Source organism: Bombus pyrosoma, linkage group LG13, assembly GCF_014825855.1.
Source record: "Bombus pyrosoma isolate SC7728 linkage group LG13, ASM1482585v1, whole genome shotgun sequence".
In the NCBI taxonomy this organism is placed as follows: domain Eukaryota; kingdom Metazoa; phylum Arthropoda; class Insecta; order Hymenoptera; family Apidae; genus Bombus; species Bombus pyrosoma.
In genome coordinates this window covers 7,785,207-7,810,244 of record NC_057782.1, presented here as the reverse complement: position 1 = coordinate 7,810,244, position 25,038 = coordinate 7,785,207, and the positions used below count along the sequence as shown (strand labels likewise).

Below are 25,038 nucleotides of genomic sequence, written 5' to 3'. Positions count from 1 at the left end.
ACATCGACATGTATTAGAACAATCTATTCGTGGACTATCGTCGGAGACTTTAGCAAAATTGAACTTTGTTTGTTACTTTAAATTACAACGTAGCGGATTGTCCCGTAATATAGAGCAGTCGTTTGTTTTCGCATATTTAGATGAAAATACCGGATAAAAATAAAAAATTATCTGTTGACGATCGATCACGGATGAATTTTCCATGAACTCTTTATAATTCAGTATCCTTTCCTATAAAATTTTTCACTCGAATACTTTAAAGCTACGATCGTAACAAATGCTCTTGTTGTTTTAAATCGAATTCTTAGAGAAACTGCGCTAATTACCAGATGATAGACACACGTTGCAATTGAAATAGTAGATTTATAACGAAAGAAGTAGAAAATAACAACGATAAAATGCATTCGATTTACGCTACACTTTAGAGATGTTCTAATTGACACGCTACAATATCTGAGAACGTATCACGAAACGTCTCAAATACTTTTTATAAAGCAACGTACTGTACGTTTATCGTTTTACACAAAAGCGCTTGCAGTGAAATTTTAGGTGGCAGAGGCAACCAGCTAACCAAGTAATAGGAGAATAGCCGGCATCGTGTTGGAGATCTTCTCGCAGAAACTCGTCCGATTCGTCAAGTACGTGCAACGGGTAATATCGTCGAGTTCGGTGTAATTGGAAGCACAGTGCTAGAGTGCCGTGTCTCGTTTCATTGGCCGTGTACAGCAAATTACATTGTACGTGGATATTGCGTCTCTTCAAATTTGCGAGCTGCTCGTTACAAGACATTCCCCCTAAACAGATCAAAGGATGCGACCCGAGTGGGCTGGCTCCGTTGGGAGGCAGAAAAAAAAAGCATTTGACCGTCAAATGCGCAACGCTTTCGACCGGGGGATATACAATTGATTAATAAACGCCTCGGTTAAACAAAAGCACCCCGCTGTGCGGTTCGAGGCTGGTTGTTAGGTTCGGTTCGGTGAGGTCGCGTGCGACTAACTACGACTCGACGCCATTGTCGCGGGGGCAGCAACTCACGGCTCGATAGTTCCACGAAGATAAAATCAGAACCGATTCCCTTTGTGCCCGTTCTTTTGGCTTGGAATAGCATCTTAGAAAATGACCAGGAAGCTCGGTGTCCAGGAGTCGAACATTCCGAGTCGTGTTTTTCCTCTTTCACGTGGAACTTTATTCCACGTGGAATAACCCGCTTGATCTCGGTTTGGATGCTTATCCGACCTATAGATCTCTTTCTTAAGTCCGGAAGGCGTCGAGTTGTTCTCGAGATTGAATCGCGGTACGGTAGACAAGCCGGTATCGAGTATCGATCGTCGAATAAAACTACCGGCAGACGTTTACAGTCCGTATCACTGGATTTGCCTATGCCAACCGTTCGAGGACCATCGTTTCTCGTATTCTTCGCGTTCTTTCGCGGAAACGAGCGTGCGCTGGCAATCTGAGCCGCTGAGTCGTTGTTCCGTAGAAAAGGCGAAAGCGCGCCGTAAGGTACATACCGAGAGCGTAAGAGACGCGAAATGTAACGACGTTGCGTCGAACGTCTCTCGATTTTACGCTCGTAATTTCCTTTATCTTTCGTCTTAACGTTTAACCGATTCGTCGTCTCCTTTCCTCCGACAGCATATATTCCAGTCGTACGCTTATTTTTATTACGCGAGTCGCCAGTTTAACGAAAGCACTGGCGCAACGCGTTGTTGCGTCAGCACCGACGAATCTTTCGTTTTCTCGTACAAACGATACCGCTGCGTACGATAACGCGTTATCGGGAATATCGCGGGATCTCTCGTTGCTGGTAAACAGGTTCCGTGCAACCGCTTTGTCTTTGTTTATGCAATCGTCCGTCACGCTGCAACTTGTTTGCCGCGTTACACGTTTCTTATCCGCCTGCGATAAGCACGCGTATTTTTACATCGATACTTATCGCGTTGAGACGGGAAAACGCTTCCGCGAACGAATATCAGAAGAACTCGTAGCAGCGTTTCGTGAAACGATTGCTCGTCGAAGGGGAACGAACGGTTTTACTGGATTCGTGGCATCGATACGGTTTACGCGACTCGTTAGCTTATCGAGAGAAACGTCTCGCCGTATATACCCGGTGCCGCGAGCCGCGCGATTCGCCGAGTGAACAATTTCGAAGTAAGAAGGAGCTTCGTGAACGAGGCGAACGAGTGGGTCTGGTCGTTTGTTTACTCGTGGAACGCGGTGCGTTGTCGAAGAAATACGACAGGTCTGTCGGCGGAGGGTAAAAAAGGGGGAAAAAGACGTCCAAGGCCCATCGAATGGTTGAATTGGCATGGAGCGTAGGTATAGCTGGTTCGACGGAGCCGCGAGCGTACGAGCTAAAGTGCGCGCGCAGCAACAGTAGGATCGGCTGTAGTTGTATGGTAGTCTGTAGAGGGCAGGCGCCCCCTCCGCATCTCTCCGCGTCTGGTCTGGGCCGCAGAGCGGCGCACCGTGTGTCGAGCCGAGCCGAGCCGAGCCGAGTCGGTCAATACTCCGGGCAACGCGGTGGTGAGAGCACACGACGACGGTCGCCCCGTACTCGTGCACGCCGTCACTCGGAAGCGGCGACTCTCGGTACAGATTCGTGTCTTTCGTGTCTCGAACGCGTAATCTCCGCTCGTGCGAGACTCGTGCCGAGCGTCGTCCGGAAGGGACGTCAGCCGGAGGACCGGCCGATCTATTCTCGCTGTGATTGCACGCGAACGGACTACGCGTATGATACGTACACGCACGCACACGAAAGCGTAACACAGGCACGAGAGAGGAAGACACGCGTGCGAGAGCCAAAGGCCTCGCGCATCTCGTCGCATCTCGTCCTATCTCATCGTCGTTCTCCTAAAGATACGCGTTACGAACCGTCTGCCCAGTTGGCAGCCTCCTCGGCTCGAATCAGCCGCGGCTCGCCTCTCTCCTCCTCCGCGAATACGACGCTCGTACGATGCGAGCTTGCTCCGTGGGAGATTCGTAGGAAGTCGAAGGACAGTGCCAGGACACGTTCCGCGCTGGTGAGACGACGCGACACGAGACCGCCGCGGGTCTCGGCTGTTTCATCAACTTTTCCCTCCCTTACCCCGCCGGTAGTGTCGAATACGCGGACAGTGGGTGCTATTCCGTGCGACGATTCGACGAATCGACCGTGAATCCAAACCAGAGAAACTACGTACCTGATCAACGACATGCGACTATGAATCCCGCAGCGTGATGGACAAGCTCGCGTACGCAGCCAACAACTTCCAGCTACGCCTCACCGGCATACTCATGGATATGTGGATATTCTTCCTGTTCGTTGCCATCGCCGGTAAGTCTAACTCCTATAGTCTCTTCCTTTTATTTTCACCTTTTTCTCCTCTTCTTTCCCTTCTTTCCTTTTCGTCATCGTTGCGCCTTCCATTCGATATCCGATTTTCTGCCGAATTCGAAGAGACGATCGGCCCCCTAACGCGTCCTCGGTGTATCGATTCGACGAGTGGCTCGCAGCGTGACTTGGTCCGCGTGCTGTCACTCGACGTGTCAATACGCATTACGTATGCACAACAGGCACGTGCGGCACGCTGAGTAAGTGCGTGGTATCTGTGCCATGGTTGAGTCTCGATTCATTCAAGAGATCGGGGAGAGGGAGAATCGATGCCACTCTCGTTCTTAACCGGTAAACGTCACGGATATTCCGTTTTTGGAGCGATTCAAGGCTGTGACGCGACCGAGTTGGAGGAATCGAGTCGGACATGTCGTAAGAAAATATCGTTAGGGAAACCGGTATGTCTTGAAACGCGATTCCTCTTTTGTTAGCCTCGTTCTCTTTCCACCGATTACACAGTCAGAAGTTGTTTGTTTTCGCTACTGTCGGAGACCTCGTGGGGTAGGCGCCACCGAGTATTCCAGTCTGAACGACGAAGATGGAACATCATCATCGTAGGGGAACCACGATACAACGCCAGATGGTTGAATTTCTTAACGACGAGTAAGAGGATCGGGAAACTTCTCTCTCTTCTTTCCTCTTTTATCTTTGTCTCTATGTTTTCCTTTTTTGTTGCTCGCCGTCTCGCTTCCACTCGATCTATCGGTTTCTCTACCTGACGAACTTCTGTGTTTTAACGCATCTTTCGCGTCCTCTTCTTCCACGTCTCCTCGCCTTTCCTCTCTTTCTCTCGCAGCTTGGCCTTCTCGATCGTCGTCAAGTTTCTCGTCTACTTCGACTCCTTCTTCCTCGCAGCCGGTTTTACTCGTAATTCGCCGGCGTCGTCGTCGTCCCCTTCCCTGCCCTTTCCAATCGTATCTCCGGTCCGTGCAGTCGGAATCACCCTGGCGTATACCCTCCTCCATTTCCTCGGCAGGGTTCGTCGGTGCATTCGTGCGTGAAGATCGACGGAAACGGGGGTAACTATCGGCCACTGTGCTCGTCGAATCTCATTTACGATCGTGACGGTTCGAGGAGAGCATCCCATAAAAGCGCTCCTCACGTACTCGATACCGATTTTACCTTCTAGCGTCGCGTCGCGCCGGCTCGTATAATTGCTCTTCGTGCCGAGCCGGTCCCGATCGCAATTCTATCGCGATTTCCAAAACGATCGAATCGTCGTTGTGCAGCTTCGACGCTTTCTCTCCGTGGCTCTCTGTCCGTAAATGGAAGCCACGCAACGTTCCTTTTCTGTATTTGCACGAACCAGGCGCCGGTTAAAAGCCCGGCCTTTGATAGCATCGCGTCTGATTTGGAGAATTTTCGCGAAAAAAAAAAAAAAAGGAAACAAGAAAAGAAGAAAAGAGCAGCAGTCTGCGGTTTCCCTCGGCCCGGCAACAGCCGCGGCGATAGTCTCTCGTTTAAACGCCGTGGAAATGTTTGGCGGAAGCTGCGGAAAAAATGCTGTGTGCGATATTTCGGATGCCGCGTTCGCTAGGCGGCTTTTTCAATGGCTGCGAGGAAGAGATGGTTCGCTGCTTTCGCGGTTTGTTCCATCGTTTTACAGGGGCGAAAAGAACGCGCGTCGCAACGGATTCGCGATCGTTGATCGCTTTTCGCGTCGCCCGCTCAATGGAATCCCCTTTTAGAAATCAAGCCGATCGAAGCTCGCGCTATCACGTCCAATGAATACGCATTTTCACCTCTGTGTATGGGACTATGATGTTGAACCCATCGAGCAGAAACGCGTATCCTACTTGAACGCCAAAGTACCGTTCAAGTTCATTTTCGATACTCGAAAGCGAACTCGAAGCGGATAAGCAGTCGGTTGATTTCGTTGGCGCGCTCCACTTCTACTCCCTGCCTGCTGTAGCTCTGCTACAGGAAATACGTATCGCGATTCTTTTCAATGGTTCTCTCGTTGTATCAGTCGCGCTTCACAGATAAGCTTCTGTTTCCTCTTGTTTCATAGATATTAGTTTTCATTCATCCAACGTTTACGGGCTCGTAACGAATCAATTACCGTTGCAACGAGTTCCAAGTCGTATTTGAGTCTCTGTCTTCCATCGTCTCAAGATTGTACCATGCATTATTCATCGTTCAACGGAACTATTATTTGATGCATTTTATTCACGCTTATTCGCTTTTCTCGTGCTGTTGCACCTCTGTACGAACGCGTTCAGTGTATTTATCTTCATCGTCGTAGTCCGTCTCATCGGTTCGAAAACCGGCAGTTTCGTAATGTAAATTATTTTACTTTGTCTTTGGCAATTGGGCACGTAGGTACGTACAAGCACGCGTTTACAGAGCGCTTCAAAAACTTGGGAATAAACTTCGGGAGCGTGTGTAGTTACCGTTGAACACAAGCAAAACGATCTTAACCCATTAAAGGCCGACGTTGCGTAAACGCCACATGTCGTTTGTAGTTCCTTTTCGGTAGATTCGTTCTTTCGTGAAAACTCGAAAGAATTTACTCGATATCCTTTTTCCTCGTCTACGACTACTTGAACAACTATGACGAAATTGACGTCATATTATGAATACAATATGACTCGGCCGATCTATTTCCTTTTTTAAATTATAGAACTCGCGAATATGCGTCCGATTTGCTTCTGCGACGTGTCTACTATACCCATAATATACTCACCTTTTTGTCTTATCTTGAGGATTATTTTTTGAAACAGCATGTAGGGATACCGTTCTTCGAGTTTCGTGATTTTCTTATCTGTAGCGTCGCATCTGGCCGAGGGAAGTTTCTAAAGTTTCGCGACCTATTTTGTTTCTCTTGAAAACGCTCGTCTCCACGATACCCGGAACGACGATTCTCCGCGTCTATCGTTTCTACGCTTCTTTCTGTTTCATTATACGTACTAGCGATGCTTCATACTTGACTCGCGGCACGATCTAGGAATTCTCATTACCTTCTCGTGGCACGAGCACATTCATCAGGTGTCAAATAAAATTCGCGCGAGTCCCCCCCTTTACTTAAAGTTTAACAAAGATCTACTCCTGGCACAGGTACATAGCGCTGTTATTTCGCTATCGTAGCCGTTCAGATGAATTAAGAACGTCCTAGTCGAAGGAGCACGGTAATCTGTTATCTTTGTTGGCCATTCGAACTCGTCCACCTAGCATCGTTCTCTACTTTCACTTCCAAACTGTAGTCTACGATGAAGTATTCATTGTTCTATATAACGTCAACGTCTCGCAATACTCCGCATTAAACTTTCGAGTATCTAAAATAGTTAGGGAATTTGTCATTTTCCAGCCTCGGTTCCATCGATCCGATTTTCTCCCCTCGTTCGGCAGTTAGAAAATCTTCCACCTATGTTTTATCCTTCCACTCGATTACTTCAAACTTTTCACTCCTCCAAGTGGATTTTAACCGTTTTGGATCTAGAGATAAGGGGAAAAGGAGAGGGAGGAGCCTGATCTCGGGAACATTTATCTCGTCGAATCATTATCTCTGCGAAGACGTCGTCAAGAAGATATCGCTCTTTGACGATTACGTGATTAGATTAGATTTAGATATAATAGATTACGTGATCTGGTCTGGAGATATAGGCGAGGATGCGAGATCGTCGACAGTGAACGTTGACGTTATTTGTGCCAGGATGCCAAAGCGTGGATGTCGAAAAGTTTGATCAACTTTGTATGCAATCACGTTTTTTAACAGTGTCGTAACTGCAGAGAGATTCGTAAAGCCTGTGAAATATAGCGTCATAAATATTATACCATAAATTTTATCATTGCGAAACGCAATTATTGGAATTTGTTTCAGTATGTATTTTCTACGTCTGATACTAAAAATGTAGTGGACCTTGGAGATGATTATTTTTCGAACCTCCATTTTGAATTATATATCATTTCGTTACGTGATCAAAGGGTTAATAAATCTTTTTTACCTTTTTACCTTTATTCGGCATGTAAAATGTTCCAGTTAAATTAAGCTTCTCGCTACATTACCTTTGCTATATATCCTCAAAGGAATATTTCTAAAAAATATTTTAACTAATATCGCATATGAGGCCGTGACGTGTAAAAGAAGACAGTACAGCAAATAATCTCTGTTATATAGTTATGCGATATTATTTAAAATTCTCTGAAATATCGCTTCTCGAACACAGAGCGAAAAATTTATTTACGTGAACATATTAATGTAGCCGAAAGCTTTTGCATACCATTGTATACCATTTCTGTTCCTATCTGCGAAGATACCCGTGGAAATCGAACATTGAACTTTAAATATTCGAGAATTCGCTATTTCCGATCCGCGATAGGAGGAACCAAAGGATTTTCTGCTTTCTTTGGTCGCGGTTATCAGCATTTTTGAGAATTTTATTTCTCACTCCGGTTACTCTGAACTTCCCATCGTTGCTCTGATCCGCGAATACCACTACGAAAATCGCTAATTGAACGTTAAATAATTAAAAGAATCAGCTGTCTTCGACTTTCGAAACAATTATCTACTTTATTTTCAGAGTCACATCTTGAATCTTTTACTCTTTCGTTTAATTATTCTAAACGTTTCGTCGCCATTCCAGTCTGCAAAAATTCCTACGAAAATCACTCTGAGCGAATAGTATAAAGAGAGAGAGAGAGAGAGAGAGAGAGAGAGAGAAAGCAAAAAAGAAGGAAGCGGAAGGGAAGCTCGATCGACCGTCGCGTGGCTATGGTGTATGGTGGTTGGCTCCTCTAAAAATTTCGCGACACATGGTAGGTCGTCTTGGCAACGAAGTCGAATGATTTTACGGGGTCTCTGGTGGCAGCTACATCGACCGTTGTAACGAACTCGAATGAGCAAGGGAAACACAGAGGGAGGGGGAAAGGTAGGTAGGTAGGTAGGTAGGTAGGTAGGTAGGTAGATGGGTAGGTAAGGTAAGCCAAGGGTTCTGGCAAACTACGCGGAAACCTTGTTGAGAGACAACCGTATCTCTTTCTCTCATCTGGAACGCGTATCCTTTAGAATGCGAGAAGCAGGTGTTCCGAGCGATACGCGCATTGTCCTCTCGCTTTTTATTCTTAGAATTGCTCCCATCTGTACGCGATATCCACCCGCTACGCTAACCCAGACAGCTGTAGCTTTATACGCGGTAAAAGTGAATATTTCCGGAGTATGTTGTCAGAATATACGGTCTTCCGTGGGACCAGATTTCCCACTTTTTTATCCATAGGGTTAGCGAGACGCTGCTTTCCTCGCGCTCTTTTGTATCGCAAGATCGCGGAATAAAATCGTTTGGAGCACGTTGTCCATGCAGGCTGTGCTCCAGCAAACCCTTTGGAATCGATGGTTACGACGAGACTCGGTGAAATCGAGGATACACGTGGCGAACGTGGGAGGAAAGTCGAAAGTTAAATATAATAGCGACTCTCTCTACCTTTTCCGCTTTATTTGAAATCGATCTCGGTTCTCTGGCCACGAGATATCCATATCCGATTCGACGAACGCGACCAGTGGTATCGAATGGCGGAATGCCTTTTTCCTTGCTTGTCGTATGAACGTTTGGTCGCCGTGTCGCGGATTTCGCACGGTCATCGCGAACAAGCGGCTCGCAGAGCTGCCGTTTCGTATGCATTCCCCGAGCTTGTTATCCGGCATCTAAAACACGTTTGCATCCCGTATCCCGCGCTTCGTCTAATCGAATTAACTTCTGTATCGCGGCGGGCTCGTGTTTGCTTATCGATTTCCATTTTCTCCTGTCGCGTTCTCGCGTGCGACCGGCAAGCATCGCGCCGACTTTTTCATTCGTCCGACACGGAGTGGAACCGCGAGCACGCGATCGCGTCCGTCAACTTTATGGCCGTCGCGCGATAATTAATGCGCTCGAACAGCTTAACGCGCACCGATTCGGAATTTAAATGGGAAAATTCGACACCGACGAATCCGATGTCACGCGCTGCCGTATTTATCGCTGTCGAGATTGAAAAGCACCGCAAATTGATGAAATTGTTTTCGATGGACTGTTTGATCGCGGTGATCAAAAGAGTCCATCAACGAACGACGAAACGAACGACAGCAAGGAAACCGCTGTTCGATCTCTCGTCGTTTCGCCCCGTGTTCCGGCCAAAAGCGGCCTCGATTCTCGCCGCGAATAGAAACCTGCACAGACGGTCGCGCTTCTCTAGAATTTAGGAGGAAGGACGCATTTCCTCGTGTCCGCGATGCGACGGCTGTGAAATTGCACCGGCGTTACTTTTGTCCGCATAGAGGAGCACGTACTTCGCAAAATTTTCGCCCGCCGGTATGGCGCAGTTTCGCCACCCGCAGCCTTCTCCAGCACCCACCAACCTTCGAGAAACTTCTAAGCCGTGCAACCCACTTGCGCCATCCTTCCCTCTTTCTTTCCTCTTATATACATGACACAGCCGAATGGGGTAGTTCTCACGGTAATACAACAAACCGCTCCATTGCCTGGTTCCGCGGAATTGGTTTTCGCCCGATAATCGGCTGAATTTCGTCGAAAACTTGCTACGATACGACTGTTCTTTATCGTAATGTCGTTTCCATAATTAATCGAAGGGAACCGAGCGGCAATCGATTTCTTTTCGTTCGTTCTACACGGCCGATACGTCCGATTTACAGCAAGCGCTACGCTTCGAGCGTATGTTTCGAGTGAAAAGGACAGAAATATCTCGGAGATCGAACCGGCGCGCTGTGACGGATTTGAAAATGAATCGATTGGCCGCAAAAGACAGCCGTTGTTATGGTTACCGGCAGTTATACGTATATTCCTGGTGAATATCCGCGCTAGATCGAAAGTACGTTCTTTCACGACGTTCACGGCCTATCGAAATTAAGAGCATCCGCGTTAAAATAGACTCGTTCAATGGGAAGCCTGGCTGGATGCGGTTTTACCGGCCAATTGCTAGGAGACGCGTTACGTTGTATAGGTTGGCTCGCCAACGCGGCGTTGCTTCTTGGCTCGTAAAGAATCGCTGGAAGAATATAGGTCGAGCGCTAGGGGCGTCTTAGGCACATACCAACGATGCTTCGTTCTATCGAAATGCATACACTTTTGCTGGGCGACTTAGGTTAAAGCGTCTTATGCCACTGGAATCGATCGCACTTGACTCCCCGTGTATACGCATCGCTGTATAGAGCTCGAAATGAATCTGGGTCGCCGGGGACAGCCATCGACCGCGGGTTATTATCGAAAAACGAATACGACCGGACATGTAAATTTTTCTCCGCCGAACGACGAATCTTTTCTCCTCTTGTACCTCTGTTCGGGGAGCGATCGAACGGACGAGAAAGTCGGTCTCAAGTCGGTGCATAGGGTAATCTGATAAATTCGATGATACGAGCCGTTCGAACATAAGCGATAAATTCGCAAGAAACGAATATAGTCGTTGCGCTGGTTTATTATCATCGATATCAGTCCGCGTAATTAACGTTGTTAAAATTGGTAGCGTGCACGTGTACATTTCATCTGGGAACCAAACGTAAAGATAGTTTCCACACGGACATATTCTATTTAAAAAATCGTTCCTCTTAAGATTGGAAACGCGATTTACTATGCTTTTATGTGAACTTCGAACGTAGATCGCCTACAAGTTGTTTATAATCGAATTTGTATGACGTAGTTCGATTTGACCAAATAATTCTGTACAATCTTACACGGTGGAAATTAATCTTACGGTTATTGTAGCGGTCCCTGAGCGACGAGTTTCTCTACGGATTCTAGACGTTGCAATCAGCTCGCGTTTAGCATAGATACGAACGAATTTGCCGGATCGAGGATCGAACGAGGCTGGAAAGTCTCGAGTATTGGCCAACAACGTTAAATCCGGCAATCAGATATACCGTAGTTATCGCGAATGTTATCGAACTAACTAAGTCGAGTTACATGGAATCGCGGAGCTTCGTTCTGAGGCCAAGTTTCCCACTCTGCCGGTTTGTATTGTATCGAACTTTAGAACGCGTGGCAGCGTCGTTCTACCGTGACTGACAAGGAGAGGAGCGGTGGCGCGTTAATCCTGGAATTCTGTTCCGTAGATTTTCCCATGGAAATTTTAGATCCGTTCGTTCGTATCGTGGCAGCCACGGAGTAACGCGGTTTCAAACATCAGAACGATATGCATCGCACGATCCTGCTATTCAACGATGCGTGGCGACGAAAATCTGATTTCCAGCCGCGATATCTTTTCGCGGTCGTTAATAGAAACGCCTATCGGTCGACGCGTTTCACCGACCTCGTACGCGATTCCCTTCGATCGGATTTCCCGATGTTCCCGTACGGTTTGTTGCGCGTCGCGAAAACTCGAAGCGCGCCAATGTATATAACGCGATATTAGACTGGAGCTGAAGCAGCGTGATTAACCGTTCCAGTTCGCGGCCATAGATCCATTGCCGATATCGGGTGGCGGTGTTTGCGGTAATGTTACCAGTCAGATCGGCCTTTGATACGTTCCGCTCGGCCTCCGTTCCGTTCCATCTTTTAGTTCTCAAAGTGCGTCCACCGACAGTATCAGTCACGGTGTCGTGATTTTGGTTCACGGCGTTGTTTTACACGCGATAGCGTAGAATTCAACGTTAACGTCGTCACGGCCGATAGTTTCGCGTTTCGCGAGCCTCCGCCTGTCTTGGCGTTTCAACGCGCGATAGCCAGTTTCGAAAAATCTTTCGCGTTCAAATACGTATCGGTCGGTGACGTTGATTTACAAGCGAGTTCTCGCGCGCGGCCGTCACGTCGCCTCAAAATTCGTACAGCCGGCGGTTCGGTCTCGTGCTTCGTGCCGGTGTTAACGACACCGGATCGTAGTTTCGAGCATGGAAAACAGCTCGCGCGCAACGCGTACACCAAGCCTGGTAACCGAGTTACTCGTTGCACTACGCTTGCCGGTGATACGAATTACAGGCTTGCAGTTCCATAGACGTGCACGGCCTGTATATTACCTCGTTAACGTAGCCCCGAACTTCGACGTTAACTCCTGCGACCAGACAAATCTGTACGCTCCACTTGTTTCTCGACACCCTATCGGATTTACGCTTATGCATGTACGTAACTATAATTATACTTGCGTCGTGCGAAAGGGAAGATTGTCTTTTAATCGAGCGTAATTTCGTCGGATTAATTTTTCCGCCCCTTATCGTAAATTGGTGCGCGATACGAAAGCGTTTCGCGCTCTTGCAGGCAGTGGTTCGTTCAGGTCGCACGACCCTGACGCAAGTTCGATCGGTCGCCCATCTTCGTTCCCTTAATTAATCGCTATAATAATTAATAATAACAAGGAACACTAGGGTTGTAACTCAATTAGCGACGGTAATATGGAACAGAACGGCGCATCTTGAGTCACGCGAACAGCATGTACATTATCTTGTTACCGTGTCCTCGAAGTTAGCGAGTAACTCGCCAGACACTTATACGAGCAAAGTTGCTGGCGGCCTGCGCGACCTCCTATTTCTTAGCCGCTTTCGCGGGCTCGCCAACTTGCCAGTTAAACAATAACGCGATGAATTACCACAGCGTGATTATTGCGTTTCGACGATAACTCGTCGGCCGCTGCCGTGGCCTACTCCCTTGCGAATCTCCTGCAATTTCAATTGCGAAACTTGACGCGAATCACCGGGGAATTCGCTCGTGCATCTTGCGAGTCTGCAGAAGTTACCGCGTCCCGGGGATATACATCGAAAGTGATTCTACTAAGAGACGTAAAAACGCGCACACTTTCGTTCATAAGTGCTAAATATTTAAAGCTAAACGCGTGTTTGTTCCTTTAAACTGTCGAAATACCGTTCGTCGTTTTTCTATTTTAGCGATCATCAGGTATAATTTCTATACATATTTTCACATCGGTTTCAAATTTGACCGATATAATCAGGCGAGCGACGCATCGTAACACTGTCAGTGAAATTTCCATACGTTTTATCGCAACGCGTACAGTACACGCATAGAAATTTCCCGCGACGAGCGTTCGAATCGTTTCACGGACCGCTCTATCTTCATATAAATTTCATGCCAGATAATAATTCTTAAGTATCGTTCTAATTATTCCTAGGGTTAAACCGACTTCCTGTAGACACGATAAAAAACTCTGACACTACTTATAAACCGGAGCGTTCGCCGCTCTCGAATAAAAGCTTGTTTCGTGAGTGGCTGAGAGAGCTCAGGCAGTAGCTGCAGCATCCTCGATGATGCGACGGTAATAAGTCAGAAGAAAGAAATACGAGTTGAAGCTAGTTTCTGCCTTTCTTCCGAGCCATTAGTCAAGTCGAAACAGTCACCGGACACGTATTCTTTCTGATGTATATTGTAGCTGCTATGTAGAACATCGATTGCGTACTATAAGGAGGGAAAAGCGGAAGACATTTCTAGTTAGTATACAGCGTTATTTACATATTACATACGACGCATAAAGTAGCACGAGACAGGCTGTGCATTTCATTCTCTTGGCTGCTTTACGCGCATCCTTGGCGGACGTTGAACGTGCAGCGCTGATGTGTCTGCTGGCGATGAAACGAATGATCATCTCCCCGTCACTCACGATGAAAATACTGCGTTAACACTGTGCTATACTTCCTACGCGATCGGTGGATGTTGTAACAGCGTATGCACCGCTATTACGCTGTCATTCGGGACGTAAATGGAACATCGAAAATAGAGCTTGCAGCGTTCTATGATTAGCAGCCGCTAATGACGCTTCTTGATCGAATTCAGCGATATTCTTGCGAATGGCATCGACGTGCGATTTTAGATGAAACTTGATATCACGGGGCAAGATGATGGATTTGAAATGCGAGATATTACCACTGGCGATTCGTGCGTTCGAATAATGTACATCGTTCCTGTAACGTCAATTTTATCGTGGCGTAATGATTTTGACATCCTGTCGAAACCGGCCAAGTATTCGCATATTCGAGATAGATCACACACGCGTGCCAAAAGTCCTAGGAAATTCTCCATCGTTCGTCAAATTTCGATATTCCATGTAGATTACACGTTTGAAATCGTATACGTAGCTCGATAGAAATCCACCATATACTCTACCTTTTCATTGTACGAAGCTTCGAGTTAAGCGACAGTGCTTTACGAAAATACATCTTTATCGTGCGGAATTTGTTGTCTAATTCAGAAGCAAACGTAACGAGTCCCAAGATTCTTGTTCTATCTTCCTCTGCGAAGCTTAGATTTTCTGCTTCGAAACATCTTTCCCACGTGATAGCCATAAAAATTTCGTCCGAATCCGCTACCTAGTTTTACGCGTCTTTCGGAACAATAGTCGAATTCAGTTTGCCAAGCATCTCGTAGCTCCATGGAAACCCTTTTTCCCAGTTCTCTTTCCATCGTTAGGTGTGTTTCTGAGAACGACGCGGCACGATGGAACGTGGCGCGAACACTCGCCTCGGAGTTATTCTTCTCGCGAGACGTTTTATTGGGCGATCGCGCGTCAAAGGAAGTTCCGCCGCGCCGTGCCGCATGGGTCGGGTTAAAGCGACGTGGAGGCCAGCACCGGTGATAAGAGCGCGCGAGGGCGAGCCAGGCAACAGCGACAGCTCGTTGTCGTCGTCGTCGTCTGTGTTGCGAGTTCCGTGGGACACTCGAGACGAGATCGCTGGCTAGCAGTCGGTCTCGCGAAAGGGGGTGGAAGCGAGTGCCACTATAGCGTGGCGAGTGCCGACGGCAGTCCACTCAGACCTCTCCTCTCCTCTTCTCTTCTCTTCTCTTCTCTTTTCACCCAGCTCTCTCGTCTCCCTTTCTTTCTCGCTCTGCTCTCGGAACCAGGCTCTTTCGCGAGAGATCCTCGACGATCACACGATTATATTGTAAAATGTACGCGACGTCGTTTTGCGAGCGTAGAGCGTGGAAACGCGCGGGCGCGAGAACTGCACGAAAGTCGATCCGGCGAACGTGTCAAGGAGAAAATTAAAATTCCCGAGGGTGCTATTAATTCGAGGCGATATCGCCGTTGTCTTGGCTTCGTCGTCTTGGAACGAAAAGAAGAACGAGGATATTTGATTTTGTATCCAGTTCGCGCGCCGGATGACTTAATCTCGCCCAGCAAATTCGACGAAATTCGTCGAAAAGTATCAACAAATGTTTACTCTTCTTTTCTTTTCTTTTTTTATAAAGTGTACGGATTGCCGCGACAAAGTAAAAGTAAATTTGGGTAAATGAACAGAAACCGGACTACGATCGAACAGAGTTGAATCACTTTTCGAAGCGTGCTATAAATTCATAGGCAAATAATATTCGCGGGACTTGCAGAAAATTTCGTAGCTTTCGCAGCGAATTTTTGCGCTTTTGATCGTAAAACCTGTGCGTTTATCCTCGTGCGCCGAAATGCGCATTATCGTCACTATCACCGGCCAGGTTGTTAAAGGCTGAATGAAAAACGGATTTAACGCGGCAGATTGATTCGGAATCTTGATCTCAGATGGAATTTTTTAATTAAAGAATATATCTAATCGGACGAGATTCCGATCGAGAGGGCTCGTGTTGAATTCCAAGGGAAAAAGTTTTTTAATATGCCAGCAAGGTTCATCGGTAAGCGTATTCGAACGAGAGAATTCCAGTTCGAAAAGTACTTAGGTTAAACTCGATGTATGATAAAACGTTCCACTAACGGCGGTCTCGTTATCATAGTTTCGCGAAAACTCGCAAGCTTGTTCCCTTAATACGTCAGATCGTATTAAAATTTCATGGAGCACGCGTATCGCGGGACACGTTTGCAGAAATGTAACCGGCGGTATTATTTGTTAAAGCGCGCAAAGCCGCATCGTTGCACGTTGAACCGTTTTAAAGTTACGGAATGCATAATGCAGGCCGTCGCAAACTGCTTCGTACTGGGAAAAGTGGGAACATCGAGCTCGGGTAAACGACTGGTTTCCAAAGCGGGTACTGGTCAAAATCTCCCTTTATTCGAGGGGAAAAACGTTACGATGTGCGGTGGTAGACTTGGAATCGTTCTCCCTAGAATTCAGTTGGTCTTCGTCACAGTCTCTGGATTAGTGGGTTATCCTGTGTTATTCGACTGGTTTAACTACGCTACGATATTTAACACCGTGAGTTCTCGCAAAGTTAATGTATTCGGAAGAACGATGTTGGATATTACATTTATAAATAGATTTTCTTTTATTTGGTCATTTATTTACGATCGATCCTCATTGAGAATTATAAGTAATTTCTTCTGGCGTGGCACCGTGACTTGGGTTATAAAAGTTTATAGTATGTTCGATTCTAGTTGAACCTAATGCTTCGATCTAAAGGATAGTTTCTTTTTAGTCTGCGCATCTGATTTAGAAATAGATGGCGGATTTTTATCGCGTAATACGAGGAAATACGTAAGACGTGTAGATTATAGTTCTTCTTGTAATATTTGGTAGAACAGTTTCCTATCAACGTTCCTTTAATTATTTCATTTAAATAATTTAATCATACAGATACGAATTTGCATAAAAATCTATCGCGCTCCATTCGTAAGTAAAGTAGTGGAAAATTGGTATACGACGACTAATAAATTGTCGATCTCGTATTATCGGCAATTAGTTCATAGCTTATCCGTGCGTAACGATGTACATCTTTCTCCTACATAAATAGGTAAATAAATAAATAAATTTCACTTCATAGAGACAACACGCTCAGACAAAATTGCAATCAAATCCCCCGTGCAAATCCTATGAATTTTCGACTAACGATTTATGGACGGAGTTGAAAAGTCCCAGAGAGCGTTATACGACGGGGATTCTCTTGCCTCGCAACTTGTAGCCCTGAGTCGCGTTAATGACTTCTCCGGTAGAGTTGTGTTTTTGGAAACACGCTTGTTTCCTGTTCAACGATCTGCCGAAAGTTCTGCCGTTAATTCCCCGGTCGGATTGCGCGAGAATAAAGCACAGCTTCGGTACTTTTATTGCGTTTTAACAATGTAACGGGCCGGTCCTTTAAACTATGCAGAAGAAAATCCATAGCGAGGTCGTAGGAGAGCGCCCGCGGAGAAAGCTCGTGCATACGAATCGATACTTAATATCCTCCTCATCGAGCAACTCGAGAATTTAGTAATTGGAACGCGTGGTTCTGTGTGCACAGAGAGCGCGGTTATCAAAAAAGAAAATCACGAACGAAATAAAAACCGGTTTTTCAATTTCCCTCTCGACCACGCTCGATGCCTCTACAGCTTTTTACAATTTTTCCTTTTACATAGTTGCCGTGTTATCGCCAGTATCGACCGCAAATATACATATAGCGATGGTGGCGGAGTGCGGTATATAAACACCGGCGGAATCTTGGAAACACGGAAGCCAGGAATCTGGTGCACGATCGCGTACGTATTAAACGTGCGTGCGTGTGCATATATACGGATATATAGGGTGGTTAGGTGGAATCCTGGGCGACGGAACTGAGAAAGAATGACAGAGGGAACGACGAAGAGAACCGCGCGTTACGTGTATAGGTATGTTGTACGGATTGGCAACGAAGGAACCACACAGAAATACCGCGTAGGAAAAAGGCGGCGGGGATAAAAAGGGACAAAGACGGAAAGAATAAACTCGACGACAACGCGTCTTCCTCGGATTTTACGATGCAGCGGTACACGAAGCGACTTGCCAGAATCAGCTAGCTTTTCGGTTATACGATAATTGAATGGTACGATGGAAGGGAATCGCGGTGTGGATTCAGAAGTCCCCGCGGGTGCTTTAATTTCTCGGTCTTCAAGCGCAGGGATCGATAACGAATAGAACGGTGAAATCGAGCTGAGCCGAGTCGAGTCGAAATAAGTACGAACCGCAAACTACCTACCTACCTACCTACCTACCTACCTACCGGGCACCGTTACGCGGTGAGATCTTTGGGTCGATCGAATGAGAAACGAGAAACGCAACGTGGATTTCGCCCGCGGATTTAACGGAGAGAGAGTAGTTAAATTAGTTTCATCGAAGTTGCTGTACGCTTTTATGACGCGTTATGGCTTTCGATGAATTATTGTACGGCGCTTTTCTTGTTCGGGAACAATCAATTATCGCGCGATAGACACGCTCGCCGCGATACTCCGGGGATCGATGGGTTCTTTCTCCGCTTTTTCTCTTCTGCTTTGTTCCGTTCGAACGGCAAAAACCACAAAGGTGGAATGGAACGAATCGCGACACAAGGTTCCTCTGATTCTTCGCGTCGCTCAATGCTTTGATAATTGCTTCTTCCGAGCGCAGTAATTGCGCGCTCCGTCTCCACGGGATTGTACGATGTTGCACGTATTAGTACGTGTCAAGGGTGCACGCTGTTGTTGCGGCTTGTACGGTAGATTACGGGCGTACGCGTCGGTGTGTGTCGTCACTGTTCTTGATTCTCGTTCCAGTTTCTGCTTCACGTTCGTTCGTACATTTGCACATTCCACGCGACATCTGTCCAATATCTGCCCGGCTGTGCGCCTCTCCCTTTCCTTTTTTCGATTTCAATTCGGCTATTTTCTCGTTTCCATCCGACTCCGTGATGCAGACGTAGACGATGATTTTCGGATTTAAAGTACGTTTTACAGCCACGATCGATCCGCTCCGATTTCCAACGTACGCGAACGATTCACTTCTCCGAGGTATACGAAAATGTTACGCTTCCTCCGTGCTCCGGTCACCGATACGATATTAATACGTCGTTTCACCCTTCGTCGTTCGGCGAATAAATTTCCCGGTCGTCGACTTTTCGAAAGTTCCACCGGGCTTCTAATCTAAAGTTGTCGGGCAACGACAGACGTCGGTAAAATTAATCGGTGTGCTCGGTGTGTCGAGGAAACGATAGGAGAAGGGCGCCGGGCCTCGGCGTCTTTCAACTCCGTCCAATTAACTTTCTCGCGGAAGAAACGCTTCTCTTTTCCTCGGTATACGTCGCCCCTTTCGTTATGAATACTTCATTCGCCGGAGTGTTCAGCATTCAGGCCGGAAAAACAAATATCCGACTGTAAAGTCTGGTCTCTGGTATTCCGGCAGTGATGCTCCACGAAGAGACTCCATTTCTCGAGATGGATACACAGGAGGACAGTTTCCGTCATTCTGCATTCCATGCATCGGACGGATTAAGTTTGTGCACGAGCGTAGACTGCCGGTTCGTAAATTGCGCTGATCCGGCCTGGGCTGGCCTTTTCTCCTCCGAAGATCATCTTCCCTCTTTTTCCATCGCTCTGTGCCTCTTTCCCCGGGGTATTGCACCCTCTGCCGAACTCTTTACGCTCTGCCGGGGATCCCTGACAACCTTCAACCGTTGACCTCCCGTTAGCTTTTCATCGAATACCGTCGCGTCTGGAAAATTAGATCAAGCCACAAACGAGGCCTCGTTAGGTTTGGTCACTCGCTCGGTTCTGGTCCACTTAGCTTCGCTGTACGCGAAGGTACATGTAAACACGCTTCCGACTTAGCTAGGGCTTTGAATGCAAACAAGAAACACCGGCTAGCACATTCGGACGCGGCTACGATATAACGAGCCTTTGCAAAGCCTGCAAAGTATCCTCCAAGTTGGTCGGATGCTAACGAATTTAGATTCAGATGTGACCCGCTTTTCACGTCGATAATTTGTTCTCTTGTCAGCGACCGATACAGACGCACGGAAATATACATAAACATGTTACGTAGCGGATTAATTGACGTGATAACGAGCAATAATTGAACGAGCCCGATTATAATTAGCCACCCGTTACTAATGTAACGAACAGCTTGATAATTCGCGTGCATTATTTCTGCACGCGATACGATCCCACGATCGACGTTGTAATTATTTATCCATCGATCAGATCGACCGATGTAATCGGTTAAGATGTTAACGCGACGTTTCTTCGTATTTATGTTGCTTTCGCGATACGAGTGGCCAACGCGCACGCTGTACTCAGCCGCAGTTCTCTTCAGCGACGGAAGCAACATTATCAGTCGAATGCCTCCGTGTCCTGAAAATTAAATCAGACGTCGAAAAGATCTCGTTAAGACCGGCTGCCTGCTTATACTCTCGTCGCATACACGTACATATTGAAATACATATTACATTAGTCTTTTATACGAGATCGGTGCCACGGGCCGCGAATGCAGAAATACGCCGTTTCTAGAGAGGCAAATGTTTCGAGCGACAAAGCACCAGGAATACGTTTCGAAGGCGTGCGACTTTTCCGACGTCTTTCATTCGATGACTTCATCGCTGGTATTCCAGGCTGACGCCAGAGCAGCTACGTGCATATACACGAGTTGAATATGAGGCATGGTGTTAACGAACATACTATACCCACACATAATTAAATCGCACATTCCATGCCAAGGTCTGCGAGTACACGACGATAGAAGTACACGGAGAGGATCTTGCAGGGAAATTCAATAGTGTAAAAGACGATGTTGCGCTTCATCGACTCGTTAACGAGGAGGTCAATTTTGGTGTATCGCGGCAATAGAGTGCGACACGTAGTTGAGCTCGTGTTCCGCATTCCTACGTTTCATCAACCGTGCAACGTTACGCGTCGCGTCGTCGTGGCGAATGTTTTCGTTAAGATATGTCGGCTACGCCGTGAAATTGATTAAGATTGCACCGGAACACAAGTTGGTGACGTTAAATTACTTTGGCAAGAATTTCTCGAGTAATGGGACGACGCATAGTCGTTCCAAAAATGCTCTTGATGCGATATACACCGACGATGCATGGAAACGCTAATGGCGTTCACAGGGACGATAAGACGGGCAACTTTTGTTACGAATGTAGCCATATTTCCTTACATTATCGCTCTGTCATTGCTACACGATTCCATATTATTTTCCCGTGGCGTTCTGTGCCACAATAGCAGGATATTTTATTTCACCGCGATACCTCCCGACGTGTTTCTCGTCTTGCGAGTCACGTCCGTCGTGGCACAGCGGCCCGCCAACCCTCTCTAACAGTCGTCTAGATATTATCCGGTGATTGCGAGCTTTTCACCGAAAAAGGCTTTCCTAGCAGGAAAATTAAATCAAGCCTCAAAGAGGGCTTGTTAGAACGAATCCGACACGCCAACGTCGAGATACCCGCCTGCTCTCGCCTACTCGTACACCTTGCAGAGGTGATTATACACGCCAGATCTTCCTCGAACAGAGGGAAACCTCTTAAAAGTTTACTCGTTCTATCGCTTTTGGCGATAAACTTGGAAAATAGAGGGACAATTTTTTAACGCGTGAAATGTTACCAGACGATACGCGCATCGTCGAGAACGAGATAGAGAAGCGTATTTTTAACGGTAGTTTCGAAACGGGCGGGAGGGGGTGAGAGGGAAGTTAAAAAAGTATTCTCGGAAAAGTCTTTTTCTCGCGAATACAGTAAAGCGACTGTAAGTTAGAAGCGGAGGCTTTGCGATTCCCCGCGTTCACGGAACTTGGTCGCAATTCTGAGTTGAATGGAACGCCGACCGAAAGTTGGTCCGGTTGTTTTAGAAACATCGTGTATATTTATATATACGTTTTGTCTGTATACATATACAGCACGTACGTTGTATCTGCGCGTATATGTGCGCTTCCGTGTCGGACAAAATATTTCCGATAAAACGCTTTACTTCTTCCTCGACCGTTAGCTCGCATCTGTTGCGTTCGTGTTGGAGCGAATAAATTGCGAATCCGGTATTGATTTTGCGCGCGAAGCGCCGGCTGAAAAGAGGAAGGCAAAGAGACGACGAGAATAAAACGACCTCCGCTTCGCCTCTATTAATCGGTTTACTTTTAGAAAAAAAATAGAAATTTACATCGGACCCTCTCTGCCAGGCTCCTCGGACTCGCGTTGTTTGCGGAGCCGCAGCTTCGCTTCTACCCAGCTCGATGTCGTTGAATTATACAAGCTAAGAACGAGGAGACGCGTCGCGAAGATTTGCATTGCTCCCAGTTCGCCTGGTGGCTTGAGAAATGTGTAGCTTCGACTCGTTCGCTCGGTAATTTCCTCGGAAAAGCGGGCCGCGTCGGTGTCGACCATTAATTCGGAAGAAGAAAGCAACGCCGGTTAAAACAGTCTCCGCCCGTTGTATCGTGTAACCGCGCCAAGAGACTCGTAGCCGCAACCTGAAACGTCATCCCAGGATACGTCCAACTGTCTTTCGTGCCCTAGCGATGTCGTAGGCGGGACACGAAACCTCGACGCGTGGATACCCACGATCGTGTCGTCGTTCGACGACGCCAGCAAAAAGGTGATAACGGAACGCAACGAATCGTTGAGGATGGTACTCGACCTCGAAAGAGATCGGGGACTCGAGGGAGAGAGGTGACTTACGGTCGGGGAACTCGAGGTCGATCGGAACTCGAAGAAAGGGAGTTGTAACGCGACGTGGAAGCACGATCCGCTGAACCAGCAGAAAGAAGAGATTCTCAGCTACGCGGAGTAAATGACGACGACGCTCTGGTTCCGGCTGTCAGCATCTTCTTCGCTCGTCGCGGTTCTGTGCCCCTCGAACGTTTCCTTTCCCTCGAATGAAACAAACCCCGTAGGGCGTTGTTGCAGGGCCACGAAGGACAACGCCGGGCCACCTGCTACTACACACTGTTTCCTGGTAATGCTGATGAAGCGTCTGCCCGTCAATTAGACGCAATTCCGGCAGCAATTAGTGGAGTTGCCGTCGACCGAATATCTTCCAGCTTTTTGCTCGCGCTTCCCGTGGATACCGCATTTTTATTTGCGTTCCGTTCTCTATGGCGCTTCGTTAGATTCATTCTCTTCGTCTCTAATAGTTGGGGATTCTCGTTCATTTTACCAGGCCACTAATTACGGTGAATTGGAAAAAGCGATGTTTACTTGGAATTCCGATACAGATGGTTCGCTACGGAACTTCCTTTCCGACGGAATGGTCCGTTTTAACTGGAATTGGCTGCAATGCCTGTTTGAAGTAAGCAAACAACGAGACTCTGGGCGCCACTCTTTTCTTTCTTGATAACTCCACGGAAATCATCGATATAGTGACCCTTATTCCATCATCGGTAGAGGAAACTCGTATCGGACTGTAGCGGAATAAAATCGTCGTACACGTACGTTTCCACAACTATATTCTTCGTACATAGACGTAGGTCTTTCGTGTTCGACCTGGCTCTAGCGTAACGCCACGTTTCCTGTGTTTCACTATACGCGATATATTTAAATAAATTATTTCTCTTAATTTAGAGCGTTCGAAGATGTTGCACGAATTTTTTCACGTCTTTCGTTCGATGATATCATCGACTGAAAAATGTATCGAACGTAAGTGATTCGCGTTTAAATTGCCACTCTGAGCGATCTGTTTCTCCCGCTTGATGTCCACCATTTTACGAGATCTAAGAAAGTCGAAGCATCCGCAACATTATGACAAATTTTATCGTTCGATCTTTAATAGTTGAAAAATATACAGCTCCGAATGGGTTTGCTGATACGTACGTGACCACGAAATTCACCGACAAATTCACGGCTATCATTGGCACTTCTACCTAGTTCACCGCTAGGTAGAACGTCCGCGGGTTACGCTATGGCGATTGGTGCGTACATCGCGATGAGTATAAATTGCGTTCAGAGTGCAGTTAACCCGGATAACCGAGGCTGCTGTGTATAGATCGGCTCGTAAAGTCTCTGGTTCGTGTGTCGCGTGAAGCGCGAGCTCGCTGGTGCGAATAAATGCGTTCGCCGTGTAGTGGCACGCAAGCCGCACGCATTCCACGTACGAAGGCGGTTTCGCTGCGGCCTCGTAAAGCGAAATAACGAAAAATTGCAGCAGCTCGCGCTCTCTTTTGTGCAAGCTTACGCGTGGCGACTCGGCGAGAATAACTTTTCCATATTTCACGAGTCAACGTGAAGGAGACGTATGCACGGTGCACACCTTACGTGCCACCTATGGCATTCAATTTCACCGTCGTACCAGCGTTTCGCTGACGATGCGACGCTATACATTTTCGTTACATCGTTTCGCGATATCGTACACGTCAGATTCATTGCGATCGAATTGGCTGGCTGCGAGACGTGGAAGCGCACGTACGAATAAAGCGGATATTATAGTCGACGCGGTATTCCGTTTAATTGAATATAAATGGGAATGAAATTTTTACGACTGGGAATCGCGAATACCTCCTCCGTTGTTCCATTGTATAAAACCAGGGCATGCCGTTTTTCGCAATGTCGTAACAGGGCCAGCGAACTGCCAAACGGCCATAAGTCTGTGTCGCTTTAATATCGTTCACCGTGCAACACTCTCGCATCCTACTTACGCGGATATCGTGCGCTAGTAATGAAAATGCCTAGCAGACCGCCGGTGATTAACGTTCGAACGAAAATAAATCGTGCTTCCAGTTTTAGAGTAGCGGAGCACGCGAGACGAGACGACCGCTAATATTTCAGGTATCTTTTTCGTTGGACGAACAAACGGCGGAGCGTATATCAATCGGCAAGGCGAGAGAGAAACGCGGTCCCCGCTGGTCTCTCACCCTTTTGCAATTCTATTCGCGATTCACCTACCGGAATCCTCTTACCGTTGTCAGCCATTGTCCGACGCGAAACTTGGTTCGATCGGTTCCGACCTCGACTCTCGCAACGCCGGGAATTCCTGCATCGACTTAATAACGTCGCTGCGTGTCGATCTGTATTCAAATTGGCCGAAGGAAATGGGCGGTTCGAGCTGTCCGTGGCCCGAACCGTTCCACCTATCGTTCGAATACCGTTTCTCGATTTCCTCGGGGTGTAACTGCGTTACAAGCCGCCACG

The 25,038-nt window shown here is 47.2% G+C and overlaps 1 protein-coding gene across 2 annotated transcripts in view; it reads left to right on the top strand.

Annotated features, from left to right (window-relative positions):
* Window positions 1-1,989: 1,989 nt before the first annotated feature.
* The window catches only part of LOC122574305 (transmembrane protein 132C), an 80,074-nt gene continuing 57,025 nt past the window's right edge, over window positions 1,990-25,038 (top strand). The window contains exon 1 of one of the 2 annotated variants that reach the window (XM_043741741.1): window positions 1,990-3,316. In XM_043741741.1, coding sequence (XP_043597676.1) covers window positions 3,220-3,316 — 97 coding nt within the window. In that variant the 5' untranslated portion in view covers window positions 1,990-3,219. The remainder of the gene's footprint in view (window positions 3,317-25,038) is intronic. The other variant, XM_043741742.1, reaches the window with a different exon arrangement.